Source organism: Rhea americana, unplaced genomic scaffold (assembly GCF_003343005.1).
Source record: "Rhea americana isolate MKP2758 unplaced genomic scaffold, rheAme1 scaffold_22, whole genome shotgun sequence".
NCBI lineage: Eukaryota > Metazoa > Chordata > Aves > Rheiformes > Rheidae > Rhea > Rhea americana.
Window position 1 is genome coordinate 7985729 of NW_028186329.1, and position 27692 is coordinate 8013420.

At 38.9% G+C, this 27692-nt stretch overlaps 1 protein-coding gene across 3 annotated transcripts in view; it reads left to right on the forward strand.

Moving 5' to 3' along the window:
• The window catches only part of MAP2K5 (mitogen-activated protein kinase kinase 5), a 142473-nt gene that overhangs the window by 42760 nt on the left and 72021 nt on the right, over nt 1-27692 (forward strand). For all 3 annotated transcript variants that reach the window (XM_085305448.1, XM_085305449.1, XM_085305450.1), the window contains exons 9-13: nt 5895-5934; nt 12462-12530; nt 12629-12710; nt 16974-17035; nt 23027-23075. In XM_085305448.1, the coding sequence (XP_085161574.1) occupies nt 5895-5934; nt 12462-12530; nt 12629-12710; nt 16974-17035; nt 23027-23075 (302 nt within the window). The remainder of the gene's footprint in view (nt 1-5894; nt 5935-12461; nt 12531-12628; nt 12711-16973; nt 17036-23026; nt 23076-27692) is intronic.

Consider the following 27692-nt stretch of genomic DNA (forward strand, 5'->3'; position numbering starts at 1 on the left):
CGTGCTTYGGACATGATCATCCTTAAACCATTAATATGTGGTCAAATGCATAGAATTACAAATAAGAATGAACTGAAAGTTGCAGTTTCTCTCTGGTGCCTGCATGTTGAAACTTAAAGCTCTATGTTGGTCCTAAAAGTCATAGCACAATTGCAGCAAGTAGTGCAGCTCCCCGCTGTGCTTTTGGGTAAAATTTCTCACAGGAAGAATACAAAATAGGCTTAGCAAATTAAAAYAGGGAGAGAATATGTGTAATATGTAAGATTGTGTATGCTCTCTTTTTTTTTTTTTTTAAACTTTTGAAGTGTAGTGCATGAGTGCTATAGAAACTTAATGTCTACTCAGTGTATGAAACTTCTAACATGAAAGTTAGGATGAGGTATGATTTGTTTTGTAAACAGGATTGAGCCAAACCATCTAACACTTATCCTTTGGTTTTCTTTGCTGTAGGAAGAAAACCTTAGGAAGAACAAAGCAATAGGAAATTCAGCCATTATCTTTTTCCTTCTTTTAACAGATACCACCTGCTTTTGATGCATTTTTTTTTTTTTTTTTTTTTTTTTTTTTAATTTGCTTTCCTGTAGAAATACTTTGTGCATACTGGGGGAGTGAGGAAGGAGAGATGTGGAGGAGTTGGCAGTTCCCCCAAGCCCCGTTCTAGTTTCCCATTACGTTGACGGGTGTTTTTTGGAGCACGAGGGATGCGTGCACTGAACTTCACAGTTCATCAGAAACTTGCTCGGCTTGGCTGGAGGGCTCTGTTCGGGCACAATGCACACTTGCTCACGGTGCCTTTCCTGTTCCCCAGGATCACCTGGCTTTTGCCACCGAGCTGGGCAAACTGCTTTTGCAGTGTTCCCTGGGGAAGACTTGATTCTTCAGAGTAGAGGAGACAAAGTTATGCTAAAGGACTTGGCTTGCATGAGTCCCTCCGGGCTTTGTGTGTCTAGGGATGTGGTTAATAGTCAAGGTTAATAAAATATTTGACACAACTGTGCCAGTCTTGCTTAGAAGCTGCTCATTGTAATGGATGTAGAGGGCTCAGAATGATGAACTCTAATGGGAATGTGAGCAAAGAGATTTAAATTTCTTTCCCAGTGGGGATGATTCAAAATATGCAGTTGTTGAAGTTGGCCTTTGCTTTACTTACACAACGTGCTGCGGCTTTAAGCAAACCTCTTGGAATCGCGTACCTTGCCTTTTCGCCAGAACATCCAGAAAAGGGAAGGTCGGCCGTGTCTGGCTCTTGGGCTCCAGGCAGCGCCGCGTGGGGCTCGCTTCRAAGCCTCGGTGACTCCTGTGCCGTGAGCCAGGGCAAGGGAGACCGCCCTCCAAAACTCCTGCACCCTCGCTGGCCTCCCGCTTCCCTGCTCCGTTCCTACCCTCTCCCCACAGCTTTCTGCCACCTTGCCTTTGTTGCTGGAAAGCTTTTCTTTTCTGGGGTCATCTGAAAGCTACTTTCTTTCCTCCATTCCACACCCCCCCCCCCATTCTCCCACCCCCCAGACTTTCTCCTTTTGTGAAACCTAGAAAGAAAAAAGAGTTGTTTATTTGGTTTAATTAAACACTACTCTCTTAACTGGTCCCTGCACCAGATACTCCTAATAAATATTAGGAGTGCACCGGCATTTACACCTTCTTGCCAAGTTGTTCACCTTTCTTCTCATCTGGCAATATTAAATTGCTTATTTGATATAGTGCGGGTTTTTTCCCCCCCTTATCTGCACTGGACACAGAAGTTAAAATGTACTTCTCRGCATCAAGAAGGAATGGTTTCTTTCCATGAAAAATCTTCAGTTTCTGGAGAAAATTAATATGAGTTATTTGAAGTCTCTTAAGACTTAGATGCAGTTTTCARCTCTGTTTCCCTTTACTGCCCCCCCAATGAAGATGTCCCTGCAGATGAACTGAAGGTATCTGCAMTTTTTTGTACTGCCCACACCTCTCACGGACAGGCAGCAACTGTTTTATTCAGACACAAATTAAGTTGGAAAAGAATGCATCATCTTATAAAACTAGTACCCAAAAATGGGTACTAATGCAACTTTGCATTTTTTTCATAATCCTAATTGTTATCCTCGACCTAAAATATGTTAGCGCTACAAGGACAAACATCACTTAAGTGTATATTTCACAGACTTTTTTTATCTAGTGATAATTACTTGGGTGTAGGATCTTGGAACTATATTTTTTTTTTAAAGGCAGATATTGGATACTGAATAAATTGTTTTTATTTTTCTACTATTTTAATAAATACTGCTTAATTATTTTAAAAAGTATATTATATGTATTTTTATTACTGGAGAATGTTGTAGCTATTCTCATAATATTTTCATTAGTTAATATTTTCATTAGCTTAAAATATTAAAACCTCAAGTTTGTAGTAGATCAAATTCTCCAGCTAACCTGGGCGGGATTTGCTTCAGGCCCCTTTTAGGGATATATTCTTAATTTATCTCAGTACCTGTTAGAAGCTTCCTCACCAGAGAGTTTAAAAAGTACATTCTGTGACATGGCATTTGTCATGTATATTCATAACTTAGCTAGAAGAGAGAGAGGGAAGGGGAAAATGCCCATAGCAGTAGGCTTCCTGCTAGTGGCAGATTGCAACAAAATTTAGATAATAACTTTGTTTTAAATRGTTGACACTGGCATCAAGTGTCAGACTTCTTGCTGCAGAAGTTGGCTATCCATGACGAAATACTGTCCATTCAATTTTTCCTTAACAATAAATGATTCATAGCTGCCTGTTCCTAATCATCCAGGTTATAGCTTTTGCGGCAAATCTTTTATAGGGAGAAAACAACAGGCTGACCAAAAGCAAACAAACAAAGGGAAACTAAAAAGAGCAGAAAAATGAACATGTTCTTCCAAAGCTGGTTTCTGCAAAGTATGAATTCCTGCAAAAATCAAAACAGTTTTTGGTGAATATTCTGCATTGTGCTGTCCTTTACTGAAAAAGGTTTTAGTTAAAATARGAACATGGGAGTCATTTTGCTATGATATTAGTGCCTCCATGCAGAAGAGTTATTGAGCTATAAAAACGTGAACTGAAGTTAGTGAGTGAAAGCAGAATCMAGCTGGAAACAGTGTGTTTTAACTGAGCCATGGAGGAGGTTTCCAGGAAGCCTGTGAAGCTTTTCTAGGGTCTTGTGATGCAGAAAACCTCKCACCCAAGTCAGGTAATCTTTAGTAGCACGCTATGCTGGATGCTGTGGTGGACAGCCTGGTGAACTGAGTTTGCAGCTGTACAGGTTATGGGACAAGTTCAGCTACCTCCACTAATGTGGTAGGAGTCAAGGAGATGTGYGTAGCAGAATTTTATCCCCAGTCTGAAAGCCAACTGAAAAAAAGTCTGAGTGTACAGAGTGCAAATAATTTAATGCATTTARTATCTGTTCTTTATCATAGAATCATAGAATCTTTAAGTTGTTCAGCTATTTAGCAACTGTTTTCACTTGTCTTTGACATCTGCTTATCTTAATTGTTAGGCACTGCTCAAATGTGTTCCTACCAAGAAAGGTGGTTGTTGGAACTGTGTTTACTAGGCAGTATCATTTGCCTACTRTCCTGGATGGTTTTAAAGAGTGTGCTTACTGACATGCACAGCATCGCGGAGAAACCGTTGCACTGCTGCTTTGCGTGGTCTAATGACCTGGTTCTAGATTGAGGAGTTTAGTTACTTACTTTTGGGGGTGACACTGAAATCTCTTAAGAGCTGACCCTCGAGATGAGACTCCGTGTCTTTCACAGAGTGTGCATATTAGTTTGATCTCCTCGTAGTCATCCATAGGCTTACTGATGGATGCACTAAAAGTACATATTTCTTCATACCGTGCACATTATTTTGTAGGTTTTTTTTAGTTTATCCTTCTGAAGCTACATGAAAGTACTAAATCTTCAGACTTTAGCTGCGCTGACTGTAACCAAAATGATCAATTCCAACTTACAGTTCTACATAATATCTAACAAAAACGTTTTCCCTACACGCTCATTGGAACAGGTAATTACTGTAACAACTACAGACTAATTTGAAGTGTTAGCTGTTAATTAAAACACTACAGAGGTGTAGGGTTGTCTTTTGGTGTAACCAAAGCTCCTATTCAAACTTCATTAATCACTTTACAGTTATTGTGTTGAGGAAGGTCAGGACAACTGAGATGCCCTATCAGCCCGAAGTAAACAAATTCCTCTTCTCCCAGGTAGCATGCCATTTGCAAAGCCAGTGGACACACTGTACCCATGGGCATGGTATCTCCTTTGTGATCCAATTCTCAGTGATAATTAAATGTTAAATTGGTACTGTCAATGCTCTGTAAACCAAACCAGGTATCTGCCCTCTGCTGGAAATTTAACCCAGACTTCTACGGATGAATTAGCGTGCATCATAATTAAATAATCAAGTCTTCCCTTTTAATTCACTTGGAAACAGGAGATCTCTCTTATGGAAAAAAGATCAGCTTTCTTGACAAGCTAATTAAGTTGCCAAACTGTCCAGCACAGTACATATTAAGCTAACAGACGTTAAGCATGCTATCTCAACCTGTTCATTTTCTTATCATTTCTGCTGATCTTAAGTCCATAATGTTTTGCCACTGTTGATTCATCCATAGTTACAGCAGAGTTCATTTGCTTCTTTTGATTCATTGCTTATGCATCCAGCTACTAGTCTGTCACTTATAGCTTCATCTGATGATTCTGCTTTTTGCACATTAACATTAAAATAACAGGGATTCTGAGGGGAGGGTTTTTTTTTTTTTTTTGTTTTAAACCATGTTTGTTTCTAAAAGCTAGTCACTGCTTTCATAAATGCTTATTCATAAATTATTAAACGAAGGTAAAGATTTGGAAACTCACAGGATCTTAATGGATATTATATAAACACTCAGGGTTATATACAAGAGTAAACAACAGTCTCACTCTGTACTACATATGATTTTGGATAAGAACAAAGCTATTAAAGCTTTTCCTCTTCAGTAATAATTGCTAGAGGTATATACTGCTAAAATACTATAAATCTTTAAAGTTAATGCCACATCTATGACATTACTGTGTGTAGTGTCATAAATCAGTATGAGACAATAAAACTAGTGAAGAGGAAAACCTTTAATGGTTTTGTTTCTATGCAAAATTACATTGAATTTTTAGTAGGATTTTTTTCTCACACTCTTCTTATTTTCCTAGAAGCTTATGGCTAGGAATATACAAGTCATTGTTAAAAAAGCCAATTATAAACATTCTTCAACAGAAATTAAGAGAAACTACTCTTGAATTACTGTGGAAGTTCATTTTGAGTACCTGTGTACGTTAACAGTCAGGCATTCTAACCTTATTTACACACTTGRTACTCCTGAATGCAAATGTAGATTGCTCATTTCATTCATACTTTCTGAAGGTCCTTAGATTATGATGAAGAATCAATTATCACCTGTTTTACTTCACTTTAGTTGATACAGTTGTGCATCTCATTGTCTTRCCACTGAAAATACCCTTAAGCATTAGCAAGCTTGTGCAAGAAAGCTTATTATATAGGACTATGAATAAGATCTCTATCATAACTTTACTGCATTGAAAGAAATTTTGAAAGTGGGTAAATTCATGTGCAAATTTGCTATTATGCTGTATACAATTCTTTAATGAGTTTTTTTTTTTTTTCCCTGTAAAACATGCAGATATAAAAAAATCTGCTTAAAAAGTTCTGTTAGGAGTATATTCCTTTGGTCAATTGTTTAGTCAGAAAGTATTTCTTTAGAAGCGCTGTGTAAAAATCAGTTTACAGTATAATGTATTAGCTCTAAGTCATTTTTCTGTGAAATTAGTATATATATGCTGCACATATGTATGAAGGTAATTTTATGTGTTCTCAAGTTACTTAATTTTTTTCCCTCACGCAGAGCATATCACGTCCCCAGTGGGAAAATTCTAGCAGTAAAGGTAAGATATTACAGTAATTTTCTTTCTCTTTCCTTCTCTCCATTCTATCTTGACCTTGGTTTCCTTCCTTTCCTTTTTATGATTGTTAGATCTCAATTTGTTTTATTGCAGTAAAATTCACATTGTTTATGCAGGAAAACAACAATACCTAAATCCAGTAAATCCAAAAGACCACAGAGTTCCTAGAAGCCAGACTTCACCCACCGGAGGCTGTGGAGTTCTGAACAGGGCTGTGGCTCCTGCCCCAGGGACCAGCCCTCCCGGGGCCGGCAGCGATGCTGCTTCACCTCTCCGCAGCCAGCGGCAGAAAGGTCTCAGGATGTTGCCCTCTGCCAGTGCCAAAGCGTCCCCAAGGGCACCTTCTTGAGTGGCCTATGTGACTACTTTTAAATAAGGAGAATTTCCCTACTTTCTTTGGGGTAGTATTCTGTTTTCCTAGGAGATTTTGCCTTTTTTTAACATGTTTATTCATTTATTTTAGTGTTATTTCCTTTCCCAATTGTTTTAATCTGACAGAGTTTGTTTGGTGTTTTTTTTCTTCTTACTGGTCTTTGCAATTTTGGATGAAGGTGTATACTGAAGTGTAACTGTGGTCAGAAAAGTAACAGTCTTCTCTGAAGCACAGTTAAATCTGTGTAGTAAACTATTGACAAAACTGACTACAGTATGTCAACCCCTGTATGTAGAATTAAATTATGAATGCATGAATGCAGTTTAAATGTAGAATTAAATTATGAATGCAGTTTAAGCTATAGGAAAAAATACTGAAATAGGTCCTTTACTTCTTTGTGGAAGTTTTTTTTTTTTTTTTTTTTTTTTTTTTTTTATTTGTTTATTTTTTTTTTTTTTTTTTTGTTTTAATTTTTTTTTTTTTTTTTTTTTTTTTTTTTTTTTTTTTTTTTTTACTTAAAACAGTAGGGACTCAGGAAAAAAAATGAATTATAATACTCATAGCAGTTAATAGTTTGGGATCGTAAAGTACTTCTGAAATGTAATTTATAAAAGAATTCCTTAGAAATGTATGAAATAAGCTTTCGTTACATTTCTCTTTTCCCCCCATCTTTATCTAACCATTTTATTCTGACTTAAGGGAGTTCTGAAAAAAAAAAATAGTTGGAGATGGGAAAGAACAGCAAGAGAAGGAGAAATGGGGGCTGAGTTGTTGCAAGCAAAATTGCAAAGAAAATGTCAGTGTGTGGAATTCACTGGCATAGAATGGAATTTCTAGTCAGAAGATTATACAGTAAGACTGATCCTCTAAATGTGGAAAGTAYAGAAACTGAAATTTAAAAAGCCTCAAATAACTACCAATTATATGGAATACAGATTTTACCTGAAAAAGTCTTTTCAAGTGGTATCCATAATTCCTAGGATAAGCACTTAGAATTAGACAGGAATTCTCCAAGTTGTAGTAAGCATAGCAAGGTACAGAAAGTCTGATACACAAAAATATTTCTAATACAACTTTAAAYACTGAACTGAGAATGTTCTTCCCCTAAAATGCTGGGATCGAGCAGGGGCACTGCTGTTCCTGGTACTTGCTACGTTGCTTTGTCAAATGGTCTTTTCCAGGCTCAGCAGAGAGCATCTCCCTCTGTCCCGGCTGTCGGTTCAGAGTTGCTGTTGCCTTCTTACCCCTCAGCCTGCGCCTTACCAGCACGTTGCTGCTGTTCAGCCCTGGGTGCCCTTACGCATCTGCAGAGGAGGTGGAGCAAGTAAGAGCAAAATCATATAGGCAGGAGATGAACTCGCTCCTTGCAAGGTTAATTGAACTCACCTCTCTGTGGCAAAAAGTGCTTTCGCCCAGCAGCTTCACCTTGCTTCCCTGGAGTGCATGGGTTTGGCTTGTCCTCAAGGGCGATTAGCATCCGGGAGATCTGGGAAACTGGTGTCTCTGTATAGATAGCATTCATGGTGGTCCTGTCMCTGTCAATTATATGTTTTCAGCATGCTTTCAGATGTAATGTTGTGCCAACACGTGTGTTATCTTTAAAATAAGATGCTTACAAGCTGGAGGTCAGGAAATCTGCTATGAGAGGGATCGCACTGGCTTGCTCTATAAAGAAAATTACTCCGTACATCTGACTCTGAATACCTAGCTATAAAAAGAGGATGCTAATGCCTGCGTCTTGACAAGATCATGACAAGGATCAATTATTTTGACAGAAGATYAGCACACTAATAGGGACATTATTGGAATAAAGAATCTGTAAAAGACTGGAGTTCAGTTGTTTTGTTTTTGTTTTTTTAATAACATACTGATTTCATAGGACAAGATAACATTCTGAAAACCTGTTGATTAAAATGCTTACAGCTGGTAGTTAATCTKGTGTATATTGTACAGGAAAGTAAAATAATGCTGGTACCTCTATTGTAGACCAAAGCTGGCTATGTCATTACATATGTTATATAACTTTACAGCTAGATAACATGCAGAGGATTTAATTGATTTTTCTAATGTAACTCTTTTCGTAATTGGAGGGAAAAATTCAAATTAAGAATTGTAGCTTTTGAGTGCCTGCTGGCTGATTGCCATTCTTCAACTGCTTTTAGTTTCTCCTGCTCTTAAACTAGCATTTAAATGGACCATTTGATTAATCATTTGTATACTGACTATAATACTCCCAAATTTCCTTTGAGTTGTACATACTGTAAAAGACAATTATGTCGCCACAGATTAAATAAGTGAATTAAAACAGAATAGCAGCTTAATTTGACCTGTGATTTTGCTCTTGTTCCCTTTAGTGGAACGTATGCCACTCCAGCAAATAGATGAAGTCATCCATGACAGCTTGTGATGAATTGCCGTATTTATACTGTATATTTTAATAGCCTCACACTAATTTAAATTGAGCACAGAGTAAATTATAATTCAGTCACTTGACTGCTTGTATTTAACTTGACAACTCATCCTTATTTGTCCTGGAGGTGTAGTGGAGAGCAGAGGAAATATGTTCAGGTATTCTTCTTAAAATTAACCCTTTTCCTGTGAAATATTAGGTATTTTGAATTCACTTGAGTTATAAACATGCTAAGCATTTTCAAGATTGCTTTATTTTAGGTAAGAACTTGAGATTTAGATTCAGCTGCCTTTACTGTGATGTTTCATCCTTCTCTTGTGAAGGAGAGACTCGTGGTGTGGGATCAGAGACTGGCCATTAGRATGTGCGGGTCTGGCTCTGCCACATGCTACAAGCTGATGGTGGGTGAGTCAGCTCTCTGCCTCATGTTCCCACATATGAAATGGGACTATTACTRCTTCTTTACTTACAGAAGTGAGGAAAATACATATAAGTCCTTGGAGTCACTTGCTAAATCTCAGAGGACTGCCATGCCATTTAAATAAATGATGGTAACCTCATTTTCTAAARCCCCTCTCTAGCTCTATCTGTGGGGGCAGGAGGGACAGCATTTCAACTAATTTTGAAATAAGTATAGGCACTTGAGRCTCCAGGCTTGGCTGCCCGCCCTCCCTGCCCCAGGCAGCCCTTGGCTACTGTTTCCCCGGGCTCTGGTACATCACTGTTCAACCACGTCCGACTCTAAAGCGCAGGTAAGCTGTTAGCAAACACAGCGAGCTGCGGACTGCTTAGCGCTGGCAGCTCGCTGAGCTGTTCTGTTCATCAGACTTTTGTTCGTTGCTTCCAATGCAAACTTGTTAACAAAACTTTCTCCTGCGTGTGTCTGTCAGTGCTGTGTGAATTCACAGCAAGGTATTTTATGCTTGATGAATTCAGTTTCATTTGTCTGCTCTCAGGAGTTCTATGAGAATCTCAATCGTTCCTTTCCTTGCTACATGGTTCTTTCTAAAGATATGACTTTCAAAAAGTTTAGTTTGATATTAAAGCTGATTTGCTTGCTTATGTTACAGTTGTAGGAGTTGCAGCCAAATCCTTATTCATTGCTTCTTTCCTGGTGAGATTGGGTTTGAGGAGTCTTTTTTTTTCTTTTTTTTTTTTTTTTTTTTGGGGGGGGGGAGGTGGGATGGGGGGGTGGACACTGTTCCATCCGATTTTTGCAGTGTTAGCTCACATATGCTTAGAAGGAACTTCCTACATACGAACCTCATTTTCTTAATATTCTTGGAAACTTTATGCAAAAGGACTGAGCATGGAGATTATAAGTAGATTAAGTCAGAGCTGTGCAGGTTTCTCCACCCCTCTCCCTTTCTGCCCCCRTTTCAGTGCTGTAAGTAACATAAGRTTCTCTAACCTTTACATTAAAAGGGTGTCTCACTTCTTTGGCAAGTCACACAAGCCACACCAGTTCAGATGGAATCAAACACTACTCAAGAGTACTTGGGCGGAGAAGCCAAGCCAGTGGTTTCTCCTAATGGAATTTATGGTGATGTATGCTTACCATACTGTTATAGCAAAACTGGCAGTTGACTTTCAGAAACCAAAGAGAAAGATTACATTACGGAGGTTCGGGACACCGTAAGGTAGGGCACAGGCAGAAGGAGGGTGGTCCTGCTTTTCCAGGTTATCCTCGCTACCAGCATATGAGATCTGTATGTAATTAGAGTTAATGCGAATGAGCTAGAGACCTTTCTTCATGCCGGGTCGTGGTTGATTGGGTGTCGGTGATGGATTTGATGCTGATCATGCTAACTAGTCGTTGTTCAGGTCAGTGAAGCCTTGACAGTGAATGATGCAGGGAAATTTCTCACTGTGAATAGAATCTGGTGAAATAAAATTTAATTTGACAAGATTAAGTCCTGTTAATATTTTAATGGATAAAACTGATAGTATTCCAGCAAATTATTTTTAAGCTTTTCATGCTGGAAAGATGTAAGTGAATATTGTTGGCAAATGAGTATTGATCTAGACAAGTGTGTTAAACATTTCTTGGCAGCCTTGTATTACAATTAAAACTTAGTTTAGTGACAACTCTTATAAATAACTCCCAAGCAAACTCTTGATAGAAACGGGTTATTGTTTTTTCTTTTGGGTGAATTTTGATACTGTCAAATGTATGTTTGGAAAAGGTCTCTTTGTATTTTGTTTTGTCAGCAATATATGCAGCGTATAATATGTGTTCTGTTAATTGTGCAAATCTACAGTTTTGTTTTCCTTTTGCTTAAAGTATTTTAACTGTAAAGTATTGAATGGCAGAAGACAGTACGGGAAAATTCAAAGAGTCGTTTTCATTTGCAGTCAATTACTAAGATACTACAGTAGTGCTGAAGAAAAGTGTACAAGTGTTCAAATAATCATGGCAAACAACATATAAAGTCTACTTTCAGCCTTGAGCCTGCTCATAGCTCTCAAGAACAGACTGTTGTTTGGCTGCTTGTGAGTGCAATGATGGCATTGCAGAGAAGATAGATAGAAGTTTTGTCGTTGCTTCTAAAAAGATTAGTTTTCACTTAAAAATTCAAATATTAATGAAAGGACTTCTTAAAAAGTCATCAGACATACCAAGGTACAGTGTATGGGGAAAATCTGTATTTTGCTGCTTTAGAGCCCTGCAGTAAGTTTACATCTTTATGAAGTTCATTTCTATCAGAACTGGAGTCCTTACTGAGAGAGTCTGTCCTGAGKATCCTGCAGACTTGGAACTGTGGCACTGCACGCCGCCTCCACGGCAGCATCTGGTACTTCGTCCCAGTTAGCAGRCTCACTCAAACGTTAGTGATTAAGAATGATGGGAGTGGATGAAGGAAGCAGCCGATAACCATGACAGTGAATGGTCACTTAGATCTGCAGAGTGCTCCAAGTCGGGTTGTTTGTAGTCGTTCTGAAGAATGCTTAGGTGATGCTTCCCCAGCCATCTATACCACTGGTTACCGTAACAGCTGTATTTCTGTGTTTCATATAAATGTAGAATAAGTTAGGGATTTTTGTAAAAACGGAGGTAGATATTAAAGAGATTGAAACCTGAAGAGTGATGGAAGCAGGTGGTTCCTGACACTTTTTTAGGACACCATCACTTTGATGTGAGGCAGGTAAGCACAGAGGAGACTGTCCCATGCAGGTGCTGGGGGTGCATGCATAGGGTTGCGTGCATAGGCAACGACTGTGAGTTTGTAGGCCTGCAAACCTGCCATGCCTGCTTTTTACATCTTGTTACGCTTGTGTTCAAGTTCTAACTCTTACCTTGGTCAAACGATGAAACCACAAACCTTATACGACAGCTTCTCCGATGCAGGGCTGATGCACGCCATCCCACTCAAAGCTGAGATGAATTTTGGATGGAAGGAAAGGAAAACATATAAAATGTTGTTTTAGGCAGTGCTAATTAAGGCTATATTTTAGCATGGTTTCTAGCTCTACCATGTAAGGTAACTTTTTATGGAAAAAATTGATCGTGCAACTTAGTTTAATTGTTACTGACTTTTGTTACTCCTTTTGTTTCAGTTTCCTTCCTTTGTCCATGGCTTTGTTAAAATATCCCTTCCACCTACTCTTCCCATTTTTTTTTCTCACATAAGGATAACTAATATATGGGTTTTCTGTTTTTATTTTGAATTGTTCACTTTCCTTTTTATATCAGAGCTGACCATATGTCTGATGTTTATATTGTAGGTCATACCCTTAGATATAACACTGGAACTCCAGAAACAGATTATGTCAGAGTTAGAAATTCTTTATAAGGTATTTGGGTTTTTCTTATTTTAATTATGCTTACTTAAAATCTTTCTGCTTACGGAGAAAATCTTAAAGTGACTTTCTTCTTTTCCTTTCTTTTTCAGTGTGACTCATCATATATCATAGGATTTTATGGTGCTTTTTTTGTAGAAAACAGAATTTCATTGTGTACAGAGTTCATGGATGGTGAGTTGTGTGTCTAGTGTGCTTTTAATTCCTGCAAATGTAAATGGGAAAATCATGTAAAGATGTGCATTTTCTGTATGGAGCAGAATGCAATAATAAGACTTTGAAATATAAAGTGAAATATTAATAATTTTGCAAGTAGTCTTCTAAAGGCTAGTGTTAGGGTTGGGTACTTTTTTTTTTTTGTGGTACGTTGTATTTTCCTGAATGTAATTTCACTTCCTTTTATGGAAAATGTAAATAGAACAGAAATAAATGCTAGCTTAATTTGTAGTTTGATATTTGAGTCTTCCATACAATCTGTCCTTACTGACAAAACAGCTGTTCCTCACTTTTACTGTTTTGATAGCCAAAACAGATTTTCTTTTAAAGAAATCTATTAACCCAAAGTCCTGTGTGTTTTCAGTGGAAAGCGGTTCTTAATTGCAAGATAAGGAATTATTTTTGAACACAGCTGTTTAGCTATGCTGCACTCAGTTTCCTTTTCAGCATGCTCTTATGTGAATCTCCTTCAGACCAATAGTGTCCTCTTCCTCGCAATCTGATCCTACTGTTGTTATGGAGATTTATTAATACTTCGCTTTGAAATTTTGTACTGTGTGAGATTTTTGGACAAAAGGCACTTCAACCAACATAAGTATACTTATTAAAGCAATTTATAATCATTGCTGCCCTCTGTGTACCAACCCTGAGAGCCTCGCTCTCACGGCAGATGCAGTTCCTATGTGTCTACTGCACAAGAGACACTTTGCAGCATTCAAGTTTTAACTTTGTGGTGGTGTTAACAAGTAAGACTCCATGGTGCTCTTCTGAATTTTCCTACAAGCCAACATTTTCTCACATACCTGGTTCTTCTCACAAAAAAAGAGGTTCAGTTAAGCGGGAMGTAAAGATGAAAGGATCTTGCAAGTAATTTCCCATACAAGGAAGACACTGGCAGCGGGAAAAAAACCCGAAACCAAATGTGTGCCATTAAGCGTTGTTGAGTAGCTTCTCTGTTTCTAGTGAGGCCATAAATAAAACCCTTTAGGTTTTTTGGGCGCATTTTGTTTTCTYCTTGTTAAAATGGTCTATTATTATTATTATTGTTACTGTGTTTCTCTTCTGGTACTTACTGTCTCTGTTCCAGTGATCGCTGTGCCCAACTTCCAAGCATGAATATTTGCTCAGATTTCCCATATTTTCCAAACTTGGTGAAAAAGTGTTAATTTATTCAACAAAGCCTACAGTTAAATTCTTGGGTGCTTTCATGCTGTGTGAATATTAACCATTTCTGTATTCTTTTCTTGCAATGCACTCAGACTTGCAAATGTATGTTAAGCATTAAGTCACAGGTAGTAAGAAAGCAACTACTCATGCCAAAACATGCATCTGCCTGCTCCTACTGATTCAGAGACTTTTAAAAATGATGGACATAGCTGCTTGCAGTTCTGAGTTCTTGTTAGAAAAAAATACAAGCCTTCGAGGCATGCGTGTCTCATGATGCTGCACAATGGTGGTGTTTACTGACCATGCAGAAATTACTTGAAATTATACTGGAGATGACCTCTGGTCTGCCTCATGTTGTGCACTCCTTCTGGCAGAAAGCTACAACAGTCATTTAAAGGAAGAACAAAATGCAAATAAAGGGGCCTTGCCAATTTTTTTTTCCCCATACCTTTAATGACCACAGAGGCAGGTGAAGATTTAAAGAAAAAAAATCTAATCTTGCAAATGAAATATTAACTGTGACAGATTTTTAGCCTTTTGACTGTATGGACCAGTTAGTAGTAGTTTCTGAATCCAGTCGTTCAGAAATACCCCTTGATCCTGTTTGTCCGGATGTGTCCTGTACCAGTCAGTTCTACTAGTGATGTTATAATATCCAAGTATTTCGTTTATGTAATACCTAGGCACAGATGGATATCTGTAGCTTAAACTTGGTGCTTTCAGTCTGCCTCTTTGGGTGTGCTTGGTGGCTTAGGGGTATGCAGAGGGGAAGTGTGCACGTGTAGTAGCATAGTGATTCTTCTCTGGTACCTGCAAGCAGAAAAAAAGCCAAATAAGTTTGCAGATAGAGCAGCACATACGTTGAGCTGACCTGGATTACCCTTCCACCTACCTATTGATCTTAAAGATCAATAGAGATGTGAAATGAGACTTTCTAMTCTTTGCCCTTTTATATCTATAATAAAGATGTTGTTCTTGTAAATAAAGATGGTGAAATGCACTGTTGCCTTTTACTTATGTTGTTGCCTTTCTTCTTTGGAAATGCTGAGTACCCATTAAATTCRCCTTAAAAGCAGTGAGCATTGCAGGTTATCAGACCTGTATCTAGGTATCAGGGTGCCTATGCAGATACCTAGGTATCTAGGTGCCTACATACAGATTTGGGAGCTAACCCACATATTTGGGTTTGTAGACTTTGTCCACATGTTTATCTACTAAGAATTTTTTTTTCCGTAGAAAAATGGCAGATCATTTCCTACTTAGTTGCAAAAAGATGCAGCATTTGTAATGACATATTGTATGACTATATGTAATGACATTCAGGACAAGAGGCAATGTATACAAACTGAAACATGGGCAATTCCTTTTGAACATAATAAACACTACTTCACCGTGATGGTGGTTGAACCCTGGAATGGATTGCCCAGAGAGGTTGTAGAGGCTCTGTGTTTGGAAATATCCCCGTCCTGGGCAACCTGCTCCAGCTGCCCTCTGCTAAAGCAGCAGGTTAGACCAGATGACCACTAGAGGCTCCTTCCAGCCCCAACTGCTCTGTGTAATAACATCTGTAATAACAAGACTTAGCAGCTTGTTGTATGAAAGTAGATCTCTGTACAAAATTTAAGTTACAAGCATTAACAGGATCCACCTGACTGTATGATGGCCTTCTGTTTGGCTTTTAGAATGACCAGTTGATATCTGTGATGCTACTTCCTCTTGTTTCTATTAAAAAGTACTTAGATTTACTTTAAAAACTCAGGTTCCTTGTAATATGCAGGCAATATGGTCAATATAGCTTGACAGATGAAGCTTGATGAGTGAGCAGTGATTATGACCTGTAATCAGAGCAACAGTAATGAAGGCAAGCACATACTGCATTTCTGACAGTGGAGACTGAAGAAAATAGAAAAAAAATAAATTGGAATAGAAAGTGCTGCATAACTGATGGCATAGATTGCAGTAAGAACCTTGAAATTCTTCAGACTGTAACATTTCAGAATGAATGGGTTTTACTTTTAAAAACTGAACTATAAGCAAAGTACAAGGTGTATTTTTTCTAAATTGCTGAGTATTTGCCTAACTCTTTTGTCAATAGTGTTATCAGCAATACCCATACACTACACCAAAAGCAGAGTTAGATCAGTGCTAAGCACTTCTGAGAACCCCTAGCCATGAATAGAATTAAGGTGAGTTATTCATTCTCACAAGCTAAGTGTAATATTCTCTACCTGTAATTTGTTTGTMTGTGGGATTTTTTTTTCCTGTTGTACTTAAGGTTTTTTTTTAATTTCAGTTTTTATTTTTTTTCTTGCCAAGCGTTTGCATTTTACTACAGGGATATTTTTAACACAGAATTGGTCTTGCATCTTCTGTGTGGTCCTTCCCGTTCTTCCGGGGATGTCTGTAAGACTGTTGGGGGAACTTGGGTTGCTTGCTTTTTCTACGTACGTATGATGCTGGTCGGATTGGGTCATGCCGGATAGTAAGTTGTGTCCCATACTGGATCTTACTGACAAAAACTGTCCGCTTACCCAAGAGCTGCTCCTCCTTCGTTTCCAGACGTCAGGGTGGACACGGCCTGCAGGGCTCAAGGAAGCTTTCTGTGGTTTGAGTTTCAGGGGGAAGATGACTTTAGGCACGTACGTTCTATTATGTTTCACGTAATGCTGGGACAAGGTTGGGATGCTTCTGACTTTGAAATCCACTGTTGTTTTTCTGATGACTTTATTAGCCTCTGGGAAGTGAAGCCAAGCTTAGTGGTTCTGAGTTCTCCAGTTTCAATATTTCATCTTCTGGGAAGTTTTCTGAAAAGAATCCTGGTAGTAGTGTTGCAAACAAAAATAAGTAATGTGGGTGAAAAGAGAGCTGAGTACTGTTCTGTGTGTTTATTGAGAGGCTGGTGGATTTTTAAGGTCAGTTATTTCTGATGCAGTTATTGTTATATCATTGACAGTGTTTTTATTAATAACCGAGGCCTAGAAAACCCTTGTGACTTCAAATCTAGGGCACTATTTCATTTTATATTATCTAAGCACATTTTGCTTTTCCCTGCAGGGGGTTCTTTGGATGTTTATAGAAAAATTCCGGAACATGTCCTGGGAAGAATAGCAGTAGCTGTAAGTACTTTTTTGGATTTGTCTTTCAGTATTTGATTGTGTATGTAACACATCTCTGACTGAAGTGCATAGGTACCCCCTTGGTACATGAGTCATCGCCAGAGTCCTTGTCCTCATGTACAAGGGAGAGTACTTCCTATACAGCACTCTCTTAAGCACCCTCTGCGTGCACGGGGGCACAGGTTTGGGAAAGCGTGGGGATCTGCTCATGCTGGGGTTCAGGGTCCAGTTGTGCTTCATAATCTATGCCTACTTTACTGTTGGAAAGGCTTCCTGTTGCCAGACCAAACAGGAATTTAAGGAATTCATCCATTTGAGTGACTAACAGATGAGTTGCCAGAAGCTTGAGAAATGTAAAAGGACACAATAAATTTAATGGGATAAGCAAAAAACATGAATTTGCTGGAGAACTAGGTGACAATGTTTCTTTGTGGTAACCCTTCTAGGATGGAGCAGTCTTCTTAATGTCCTTTATGTACTCCTTAAGTCCTTCTGTGCTATCTGGTCTCTTTAAAAAGCAGTTCAGATGCACTGTCCTAGCCCTTACGGTGATCCCTCATCTGCCCCTTCTGCTGATTCTCCCGTGTTATTTCCAGTCTACCTGACCTCATTCTGCAAAAAGCAAGTAACTCAATTAGGTCTGCTTCTCAGGTTGAAAAACTAAGTCAGTCCCTGCTATCAAAACGCAATGGTAGAACAAGTTTCCTGTCTTCCCCTGTGGTAGATGTGCCCCTTAAGGAAAATAAGTAGAAGGCTGAAGTTTTTACGTTGTCTGACAAAGTCTGTCTGGGGACTGGCCACTTTCTCGCCCTTCCGCTGGAACCCTTCACACATGACCGTTCCTGGTTGGAAGCCCTAACAGTCACTTTAGGGGTGAAAATGGGATTGGTTTGTGGTCCAGGAAGAACCAGCAGTCCCAAATGTCTATTTGTTTTGGTAGCAAAGTGTCAACAGTGGGCTACTTCGAGCACCTGGTTAACCCGTGGTCGTGTCTCAGCAGACGTGACTTTATTCTGCTAGAAATTCACTAACTGTGATTGAAAGCTGCGATTGGGGACCAAAAAGAGAAAAAAAAAATGTTCCATATTTTGCGGAGGCTGAACACAGGGTAATTGACCAATGTCTTAGCAGAGCTCACCGGGGAGAGAGAGACTGCTAAACAATTGCTAAATATAAGGAATACTTTGATAACTTAAGCAGTTTAAAGCATAACAAAGTTATTCTATCATGTGCCATTTAATTAAGTGCTGGGTTTTCACATTCATTATACATCAAGCTGACAATTTAAATCCTTTAATCCAACACAGGCAGCTATTTAGTCTCTGTTCATTGTAATTCACAGCTCTACTTTCTCTTAATTTGTGTGGCCTGCCCAGGGTGATGAAGATCCTTCTCTGATGCTGTTTCCTCTAAGTAGCTTCAAATCTTCTCATTATATAGCCTAGCAGTTTCTTATGGAATTTGAATGCTTTTCACCTCTAGTTCAGAGTAAAAACGTTTCATCTCTTTTTCCCTATGGAGTAATGAATGATAAGTCGCTTATGATGTCCTCATATTCCTGATATTAAATAGCATGTGTACTGTGTAATACTGGGATGGGCCTGTAAGCATTTAATCAGATGCTTTTCTCCTCTCCTATTCCTCATCTCACTTCTTTTTGTATATTTAATACATCCATACTAGCCTACTCTTACCTCTCTAGAACTATCTACTTGCTTTTGTCTCTCCTCTTCCCCTGTCCTCCCCAGCCAGCCTGCCTCGGTACAGTGCGGACGTCTTCCTCCCATTTCTCACTTATCCCTAACTGCAATGCTTCAGCCTCATCTTTTATGTCTTGATAATTTTTTTTGCTCACCTGCAGACTGACCTCTTTGCAAATCTGTTAGTTAGTGAACGTGACTCCCTGACATGGATGGTGGGCTGATACTTAATTTTTTTATAGTTACTATATTTGCTTCTTTAGCAATCTGTACCATGCCCAGTGCTGTAAAGGGGGTCAGGAGAGAGGTGAAGGAAGGAGCAGGTGCCTTCAGAGAAGGAGCTTGCCCCTTTCCCTTGTTCTYGGCAACAGAAGGTGTGCGCTGAGGCTGAACCGGCACTGGCGGGTTCCTGTGCTCTGCTGCTGATTTTTTTGCTCAACTGGCAGAGTAAGCTTGTTGGAAGGAGGCAGTGAAAGCCTTTGTTTTCTCTATAATTTGTCAGTGGCAGCAACAGTGGCTCCTTTAAGTTTCCACAAATGGCTGCCCTGCATCTTGATGTCTGACGGCAGAGCCTAGCAGCACATTTTGTGGGCTGGGACACGTTTCTGCCAAGCACTACACGTGGACACCACAATCCCAGTGCTGAACAGCTTGTGAACTGTACCCAAAGCTTAAAGGATTTCTGTTCATGCACTAGTGAGGAGAATGTGAAACAAAAGCTAGAATTTGCCTGGATTCTGTGGGCAAAATCTGGAGCTTTGGTAGTCTGGAAGAAGCATTAGACTTTTTCATCTGTATATTTTTCTTCCTTCCTTGCGCCATGTATACAGAGTCATTTGTCTTTTATTCTCCTGAGACATGTACAATGCATTAGTCTATTGAAGCTGCTTAACAATATGTGTGACCTGCACATCTGTTAATTAGAATACCCTTTTGTTATACTTGTGGAAGTTTTGAAGTGAAACCATTTCCAGAGGAAAATGATGCTGGCATGTTTAGACATTTAGCAACATCCGAGCATTTCCGTTTCTCTGGTTCGATGATTTCCTTGCTTGCTTCCTTGTTGTATGAATTTAAGCCTGTAAAAAGCACTAGGCTGCCAGCCCTTAAAAGCTCTTGTCCTACTCACAGCAATGAAAGCCAGGCAAGTCCAGCTGGTCTAGAACAAAGATCTGTGTCTGCTCTGCAGCACAAAGCTAAGGGAGCACGTTGCCCCTGTGCTCTACTCACTCCATTAAATACTGAGTCATATTCACAGTCATTTTGTTGCTGCCTTTGATCTCTGCAGGCTGGGACTGAACTACCTGAGACATCTCTTTCTCCACAACCCTGACTTCCCATAGCCAAAAGGTCAGGGCTGTGTGGCTACTCCTTACTCACTCCTTGCCTTGCAGTACTGCTATAAATACTGAACAGATACCTGCAGTGCACTACTTAGCAGGTATAAACAGTGCTCTTTTGCTGTATGGTCCCCTTGCAGTCCAGCTTTCTCATGATTTGGCAGGTACCAGAGGAGAGGTTTGTCTGCTGAGACAGTCAACGTTATCAGATGATAGCAAGTACGACTRTTTTTCGGATGTGAATCCAAATAGGAGTGGGGAGAGGAGTTTCAGGCTTATGTACTTCGAGGTTGAAAGACAGAATGCTGGAGACAAAACAAGGCAGTGAAATGAAAACCTCCGAGGAAGGAAGCCTTGCCCCAAGGGCTTCGGGAGGAGAAGCACTGGTTCTCGGGGCAGGATGGAGCAGTGAAAGGGATGGAGAGTTCCAGGAAACGGGAAAGATCTCTGACTTCATCTCAAAATTCATCCTTGTTGCCAGTATGAGATGATGTCAACAAGAAGGGGAAATCTCTCTTTGTATTTTCTATTTGTGTGAAGGGCTGCTTCTTTTTTCCCAAAGGAAACCTGTATCTTGAGAACCCCAAAGTGATGTTGTTCTTGCTCCTATTTTCATACTACTATGTTTGGTTCTGTCAATATAAAATCTGTTCTACCTTTGCTTGCCACTTCACACATTTATTTTCACTTCAATTTCTGAAGCAGTGACATTGTGCACTGTATTTTGAGTGCTAATGTTGATTGAAGTTCTCCCTGAAAGGATGTGCACTTGAACTGTCAAGAGAGTGAGTGATTGACAGCAGGTAGAAGTACTTTTTGTGTCAAGGCTTTGTCAAGTCATTGTTGTAAAACCTACTTTACTGAATACCARTAATTCCTGCTAGATACTCAATCAAAAGATACTCTTTCCTGTACCATTTTTGAATAATGTTTAATACTTGGTGTCCTTCCCTAATAAGCAAATTTGAGATAGGTGAATTACAACACTTTACATCAAGTTAGTCTGTTTGGGGAACTTGTGTGTGCGTATTTTTCATTTTATAGCCCAGCTTAATGGGAAAAATGTTATGTATACTGTTGCTGAGAAATTTTGAATGTGAGAGTTTGTTTAACACTGTGTCTTTTATAACTGCTTATTCAGCACGTGCTCCGTAATTAAGATGTTTAATAACTCACATCTATTGATTTCCCCCCTGCCCCTCGGAAATGTTTGCTTTATTTCTGTGTATAAATGCTTTTAAAATAAGTTAATTTTACGATGTTTCTGAAGATTTTGAGAAGTTCTTCATTATTATGTTTAATAATGAAAGAAATTTACTTTACTCAAAATCATTTTTATTGCTGCAGGAACTCTGAAATGTTGGTCACCCTTTATTTTTACATTGATATATATATTTTTTTTCTTTCTTCTTATGTCAAAATGCTGTGTGAGCAGAATTCCCCAGTTTTGTTTCCAAAAGGCTGAAGTGAGCAAGGCCACACCGTGGGGCATACGTAATTTGACTAAGGCCTTTTGTTACGTGTAATTACCATCTGAGGCCATGAGATAGTTAGGGAATGCGAGTTTAACATCGAGGAATTGCCAACTAGAGCGATTTAGTGGAGATCCAGAATCATTATTTGGCATACAAAAGAGATTCAGGTCCTACTTATGTTGTTCTTGGTTACAGAATAAATTTTAAAATGAATTTCTCACCCAATAGGAAGACTGAAAATTACTGTGCTCTCTGCTCTCATGCTATATAATATTTTTAGCACTTCTACTTGATCACTGTAACAGAAGTAATTTCATTTCAGTGTACTCGTACAATGAAAAGAATGCAATTGTTACGTCTGAAAAGATCTCAACTTTACAAATGTTGGAAATGCTTTATTGTTCTGGAGATGCACAAAAAGAACCATCTCAGGAAAATGAATGAAATGTTATATCATAGATGGAAACCTTGTGAAAAAGATTTCCTCTRTTTGAAAAGGCTGGCTGAAACAGCAGAGGTGGTTTGGATAAAAAGCAAGCAGAAATAGAAATATTTTTATTGAATCTTGTTAGTTCTCTGGGGTTTCTAGGAAAAAYAGATACAGAAAAAATATACAGTTTTAACAGTTTAGCTAGCAAAAGGAGCAAATTCTGTAATAATATGTCAAAGTCTGCCCTGATTCTTATCTGTTACAAGCCCAATTGTGTTTTCTGGGGTTATAGGATGCAGTAAGGCTAGAATTTGTTCCAAGATGAGTAATATGAAGAACAGGGTTAGACATGGGAAGTAAATGAGGGGAAAAGTACAGACGCACCACATGAAAAAAGAGAAAGGGAAGATGAGCTGGAAGAAGATTTTTTGTAGAAATTTTTGCAGAGATTTTGTTTTAACCTTTTCTAGTTTTCTACCCTTTAATTTCACATAATTACTTTTGCAAGAAGACAAATCATTATGCACTTTGTCTTCTGTGATTTTTTTAATACCTCAGCAATATCGATTGAATTAAAAATACACTGACATGTCTAAAAGGATTCAATGTAAGCTGAACTGACTTCCAACTGATAGAACCTGGGAAGAAGTTTTGTCATATGCCCCTAAGGAACCTACTGTCATAGAAGACAAGCAGGGGGTTTACATCTGTGGCCCATAACTTTTTGGCAGGTGATATATATGATAATTATAAATATAGCATGAATTTATTAGTTTTATTATCTTTAAAATAATTTTTAGTTCTGCATTTTCACTGATTGTGATTTAACATAGAGCTAGCGGTGCATTTGGCGTGGACCTTACTTGGAGAGGTAGCCAAGCCATATGCTCTGCAGAAATGTTTGTTCTGGCCCCATTTCTGTCAGTGCAATTTTGGCTAAGTAAGTGGAAGATGATCTAAGTTGGCTTAGGAAATGGAAGATAATTTTAAAGACAAGAGCCCGATAGTTAAGGCACTGATCAAGTTGTTGTTCTTCTTGAATTCAGGTTGTGAAAGGCCTTACCTACTTATGGAGCCTGAAGATTTTACACAGAGGTGAGTAACAGATGTTTTCTGTTTTCCAGCAAAATACCATGTTATTTTATTTTAACAACACTTTTTACAAGAAGAGCAGACCGTATTAAGATCTGATTTAATTCCAGTGGAGCTATGCAGAATGCACCTTATTCATTAGCCTTGCAGATTGTCTGGTAAAATATTTTTACTACTCTTCTCTTATTACCCCATTCTCCTCCCCTACAGGCAGAACTCTAAAGTGACAGAGATGAATTTTATAGACATCTAGACGCTTAGGGTTGCAAACAGCTACCCAGTAGAACTTTCAAAATCGACAAGGCAAATGAGATGCTTGATTACGATCGAAAATTGAAGATAGGAAGAATTTGCTTACATATTTCAGAAATCTCCCATGACAGCCACAAGCACTGCTGGAGGTCTCACCTCTAAAACTGTCAAGTCATGTCTTCTAGAATGGCGATGTAGAATTAAAGAAATACAACTTTAAGCCTGCTCGAACATAACAAACCATTCTTAGTTTTTTGATGTTTGTTCTCCTTCCTGAAATAATTYGTGGGGCTCTTTTATCTTTTGAATTATTTCTTGTTCTTAGTGGAGTTAGATTTTGTTAATAATTTGTCTGTCATGCCTGGATGCAACCCTGTCTAATATGCTCTAGGTGACCCTGCTGAGCAGGGAGGTTGGACTAGATGATCTCCAGAGGTCCCTTCCAACCTTACTGATTCTATGATTCTAAGTTAGTTTGTTTATGCTAAAACTCTCARAACGGTATCAGTTCTGAAAACAGTGGAAAATGCTGCTAAATGAACAAAGGACCTTCCCCTCCCCCTGCCAAAAGAAGAAAAAAGAAAAAAGAGAACTCATTACATTTATAATGTTTGTAAAGTGTCTGAAAGTAACAGCTCTGGTTCCTAATGTTGCTAACAATCCTGTTTAATTTAACCCATCTGCTCATTCAGTCCATGTGCACAGTTGGAGAGTGCAGTAACCGACATCATTTGTGATTGAAAGAGAAGTGTAAAGTAGAGAGACAAGTAGAAAATTGTAAGTTGTAAACCAAAGACCATTTCGTCTGGCGTGCCTGGTTTTAGAGTGTCTGAGAAGCAGGTGGTAGGCTGTGGCAAGGTGACTGGAWTTACGTGGCTTAGGTGCCCCAGTGTCCTTGTAGGGTCAGTGGTGAGAGTTGGGTACCTCTGGAGAGTTGATCCAGAAATCTATGCACTGAGTGGGAAGAACAGGCTAATAGGAAATACTAATTACCAGGATGTATTTGAGGTCCTGCCCCTGCTTGAAGCTTAGACACCAGTTCAGGTTGTATGTTGGTACCTCCATGTGCTTGGGGCCTTTGTGGAAAGCTTGTGGAGCAGAAGATTCTGGCTGTCCTTTGTGCAATGGCCCAACTAGAAGCTGTGACATAGGACACTTAGGTTCAGTTTCTCCTCAGCTGAGGGAATCAGTCTCAAAGCGTGTCCTCCCTGGGAGAGCCCTTGGACCTGAGAGTGTGGTCTAGCCTGGGTGGGAGGGAGAGGGCTGTGGCCAGAGGGGGGAGCAGAGATCAAAAAGGGACCTAGCTTTGTTGCCACTGATTAGAGGGCGAATAAAATGTTAAGGCTGCTCATGTATTTGACCTAAGGCCGTCACTGTATTGAAAGAACAGAAATAGCCCAGAGGCCAAGACCAATGCAGGCACAGGTTACTAAGGAGACTTTGTTTTAGATGATATTTAAAACATTTCACCTATTAGCTTGCATGTTTCCAGATGCAGAGATTTATCAGCTCATCTGCTTTTAGCAAAATGATGAAAATCTGGGTACTTGAACTGCCTCAGCAATTGCCAGAAAAAGTATTCATTAAAAGAAAAGGTGGATGGGACATCTCTGGCTGGGTATTTCTCTGAATAGACTACATAGTCCTTGCCAAGCTTTTATGACATCCAAAAAGAAGCAGCAGATTTGAAATTCCTTTTGTTCTGAATCTTGTGGCAACCTACTGAATGTGATTTGAAGAGAGTGAATACCATTCTGTTCAAGCATAAATGCTATTAGTGTAACATTTTATTGTTCTTCTGCTATGAACTTAGAACCTGAGTCTGGTTTTTGCTTTCACAGTGAAATGGGTTTCTGTATGGGTTTCTTTGCCTAGACTGAAGAGTGGATGTGAGTTTTTGATGAATTGTGTGGTCCTTCCTGTAGTCTAAAGAAAACACAAACTGATCTTTCTTTTCGATTTAGATTTTTCTCGCTTTGATCTGTTGCTGTGTTGGCCAAGGTGAGAACTGTGCTGCAAAGTGACACGTAGAGAGGAGGAATTTCATTCCAGAGTCCAGCTGTTTTTCCCCAAGCTGTCAGTTTTCAGCACACACTACTTTGTGTGTACTTTTTATCTTAGAGATGGGCACAGAGTAATTCAGTGCAAGGAAGATGCCTATTTCTCAGAGTAATCTCCTTCAACTGTCTGCTAGTTTTAATGCATCAGGAGGTAAATGAACGAAAATTTATCCCTGACTTCCTTGCAGTCAGAGRTAAAACAGACCACGTAGGAAGGTCTTCTAGACTAAGAAGTCAAGAATTTCCACAGTGGTGATAACTGAGGTGGAGAAGCAAGCATCGTGAAGAAGCTGTGTAATACAGTGCAGCAAACGACAGTTTCTGACTAGATCATGGATTAAAGCAAAGGAAACAAACAATGAACAAGTCTTTTATTCCAGATCAGACATTTCAGCAAATATTACAGCTTAACTTCAAAACATACCTTGCAACTAATGAGGTGATAGCCGTGCATATTAATAAACCCAAAGCTGTAGTCATAGTCATCACACCCACATCAAACGTAAACAAAAGATTAACACCTACACCACTTCTTTGGAAGATGTGAGAATGTCCCAATGATAAGTGTGCTCTCTTCCCCAGAGGATAAGGAGTAGAAATGGAAGGGTAATGAGAAATTAACTTAGATTTAAAACAGAATTAGCAATTAAACAAGTCTAATCAGGAACAAAGTCAAAGTTTGGGTAAAGACAAACTAAAATCTGTTAAGTTCAAGAATAAGTATAGACCATATACGTTTTACCTGGTATGTTTATTTTCTCTGTTCACACCTCCTTATTAAAAGAAATATATGAAATAAATGTTACCCATTGGTCTTTAATTGTACTGATCTGTATTTGTAGGCATGAGTTTATATAAATATGTCCCCTCAGTGTCTCTTGCACTGTTCCAGGCACTTTGGTGTCAGACTAAGTTTTGTTTCAGAGCTTCAGGGATGGTGTCCTGGTTTGTGGTGCGTGAGGTTGGGTGGAGGTGATAATCTGTAGGCCTTCCTGGACTGTCTGCTGGCTTCATGCTGTCTGCGATCGAGAGGAGCTTTGTGCACCACTCGAGGGGCTGTCCCGCAGGATGCTCCGGCAGGAGCTTGTTCAGTTCCTCCTTTGGTTTGACACAGCTAGCTGAAGCAGAGAAATGCAGGTTGGTAGGGCCAGGCACTGATGCAGATATAGATGATGAATGCTCCTGTCTTCCCGGCGGGAACTGTAGTTTGCTGTAGGTTTCACCAAAGGTGTTCAGAACAACATACTTGATTTCCCCCACCCCCTCGTAGCGTTGTAACAATTAATCAGCTTTAGTGCCACATATAATGAGGTACAAACGAAAACGCTAGGGGATGTGTGTGCTTGTGTATGTAAAAATGTATACATACAGATTCGTGGGCCACTTAGGCTTTAAAAAAAAAACCATCTGCAAAAAGCATGCTGATGAGGTCATTATGGCAAGAAAATATTTTCATTCTTCCAGCTGTTTCGCTGTTGTTAACAGTAATGTTCCGTGGGCTGTCCACAGCTAAAACTGTGCCTTTGTTTCTCTTGTCTTCCTTGAACTTGGTGCATTGCATTTGTATATTTTTAAAAGACGGAAGAAGTCAAGAGACACCTTTTATAAATCTTTTTTATTCACAATCATTAATCTGTTTGCTTTTCAATAAAACAAGATGACTGAAATGTTTATTCAAAAAGCTGACCCTCTGACAGTTCTGTTTACTGGTAAGTAAGAGCTTAGAGGTCCCATTTATCTGCAGAGAGGTGAAACAACTTAGATATATCATAAAGAGAACTTGTTCATCCTTTATAATGATGCTTCATACAAATCATTTGTATTAAGCAAGCACTGGTAATGGGAGCATAATGACCCCTTTTGGCTCTTGTTTAAATTCTTTCACTTCTAAACAGTAATATTAATCACAAGCAGATGGTGCAGAACATTATTTATGCACATTTGTTTTCCAAAACCAAAAAAAATGTTTAACTCATTAACTGAAGTGTTTTACAAAACAAAAAGGCTAATTTACTGATTGGGTGATTTTTCTCCCTACTTCCAATTTGCAATGTTTTTTGAAGTGACATTTTTGTCTAGGATTGCACTTCCTCTTTCCTTGAGGAAGCCAGTGTGACCTCTGGGATGCATATGGCAAATAATTGGTTTAAGTCCTCCACTTATTATGCTATTTAAATGGGTGCTGCAAGGACAAATAGTATTTGTTCTTATTGGTGCTTGTTTGAGCTTACTCAGTAGAGTCCCTAAGCTGTATAGCTTTCAGTTTCTTTACTGATTGATTTCTTTTTTTTTTTTTTTTTTTTTTTTT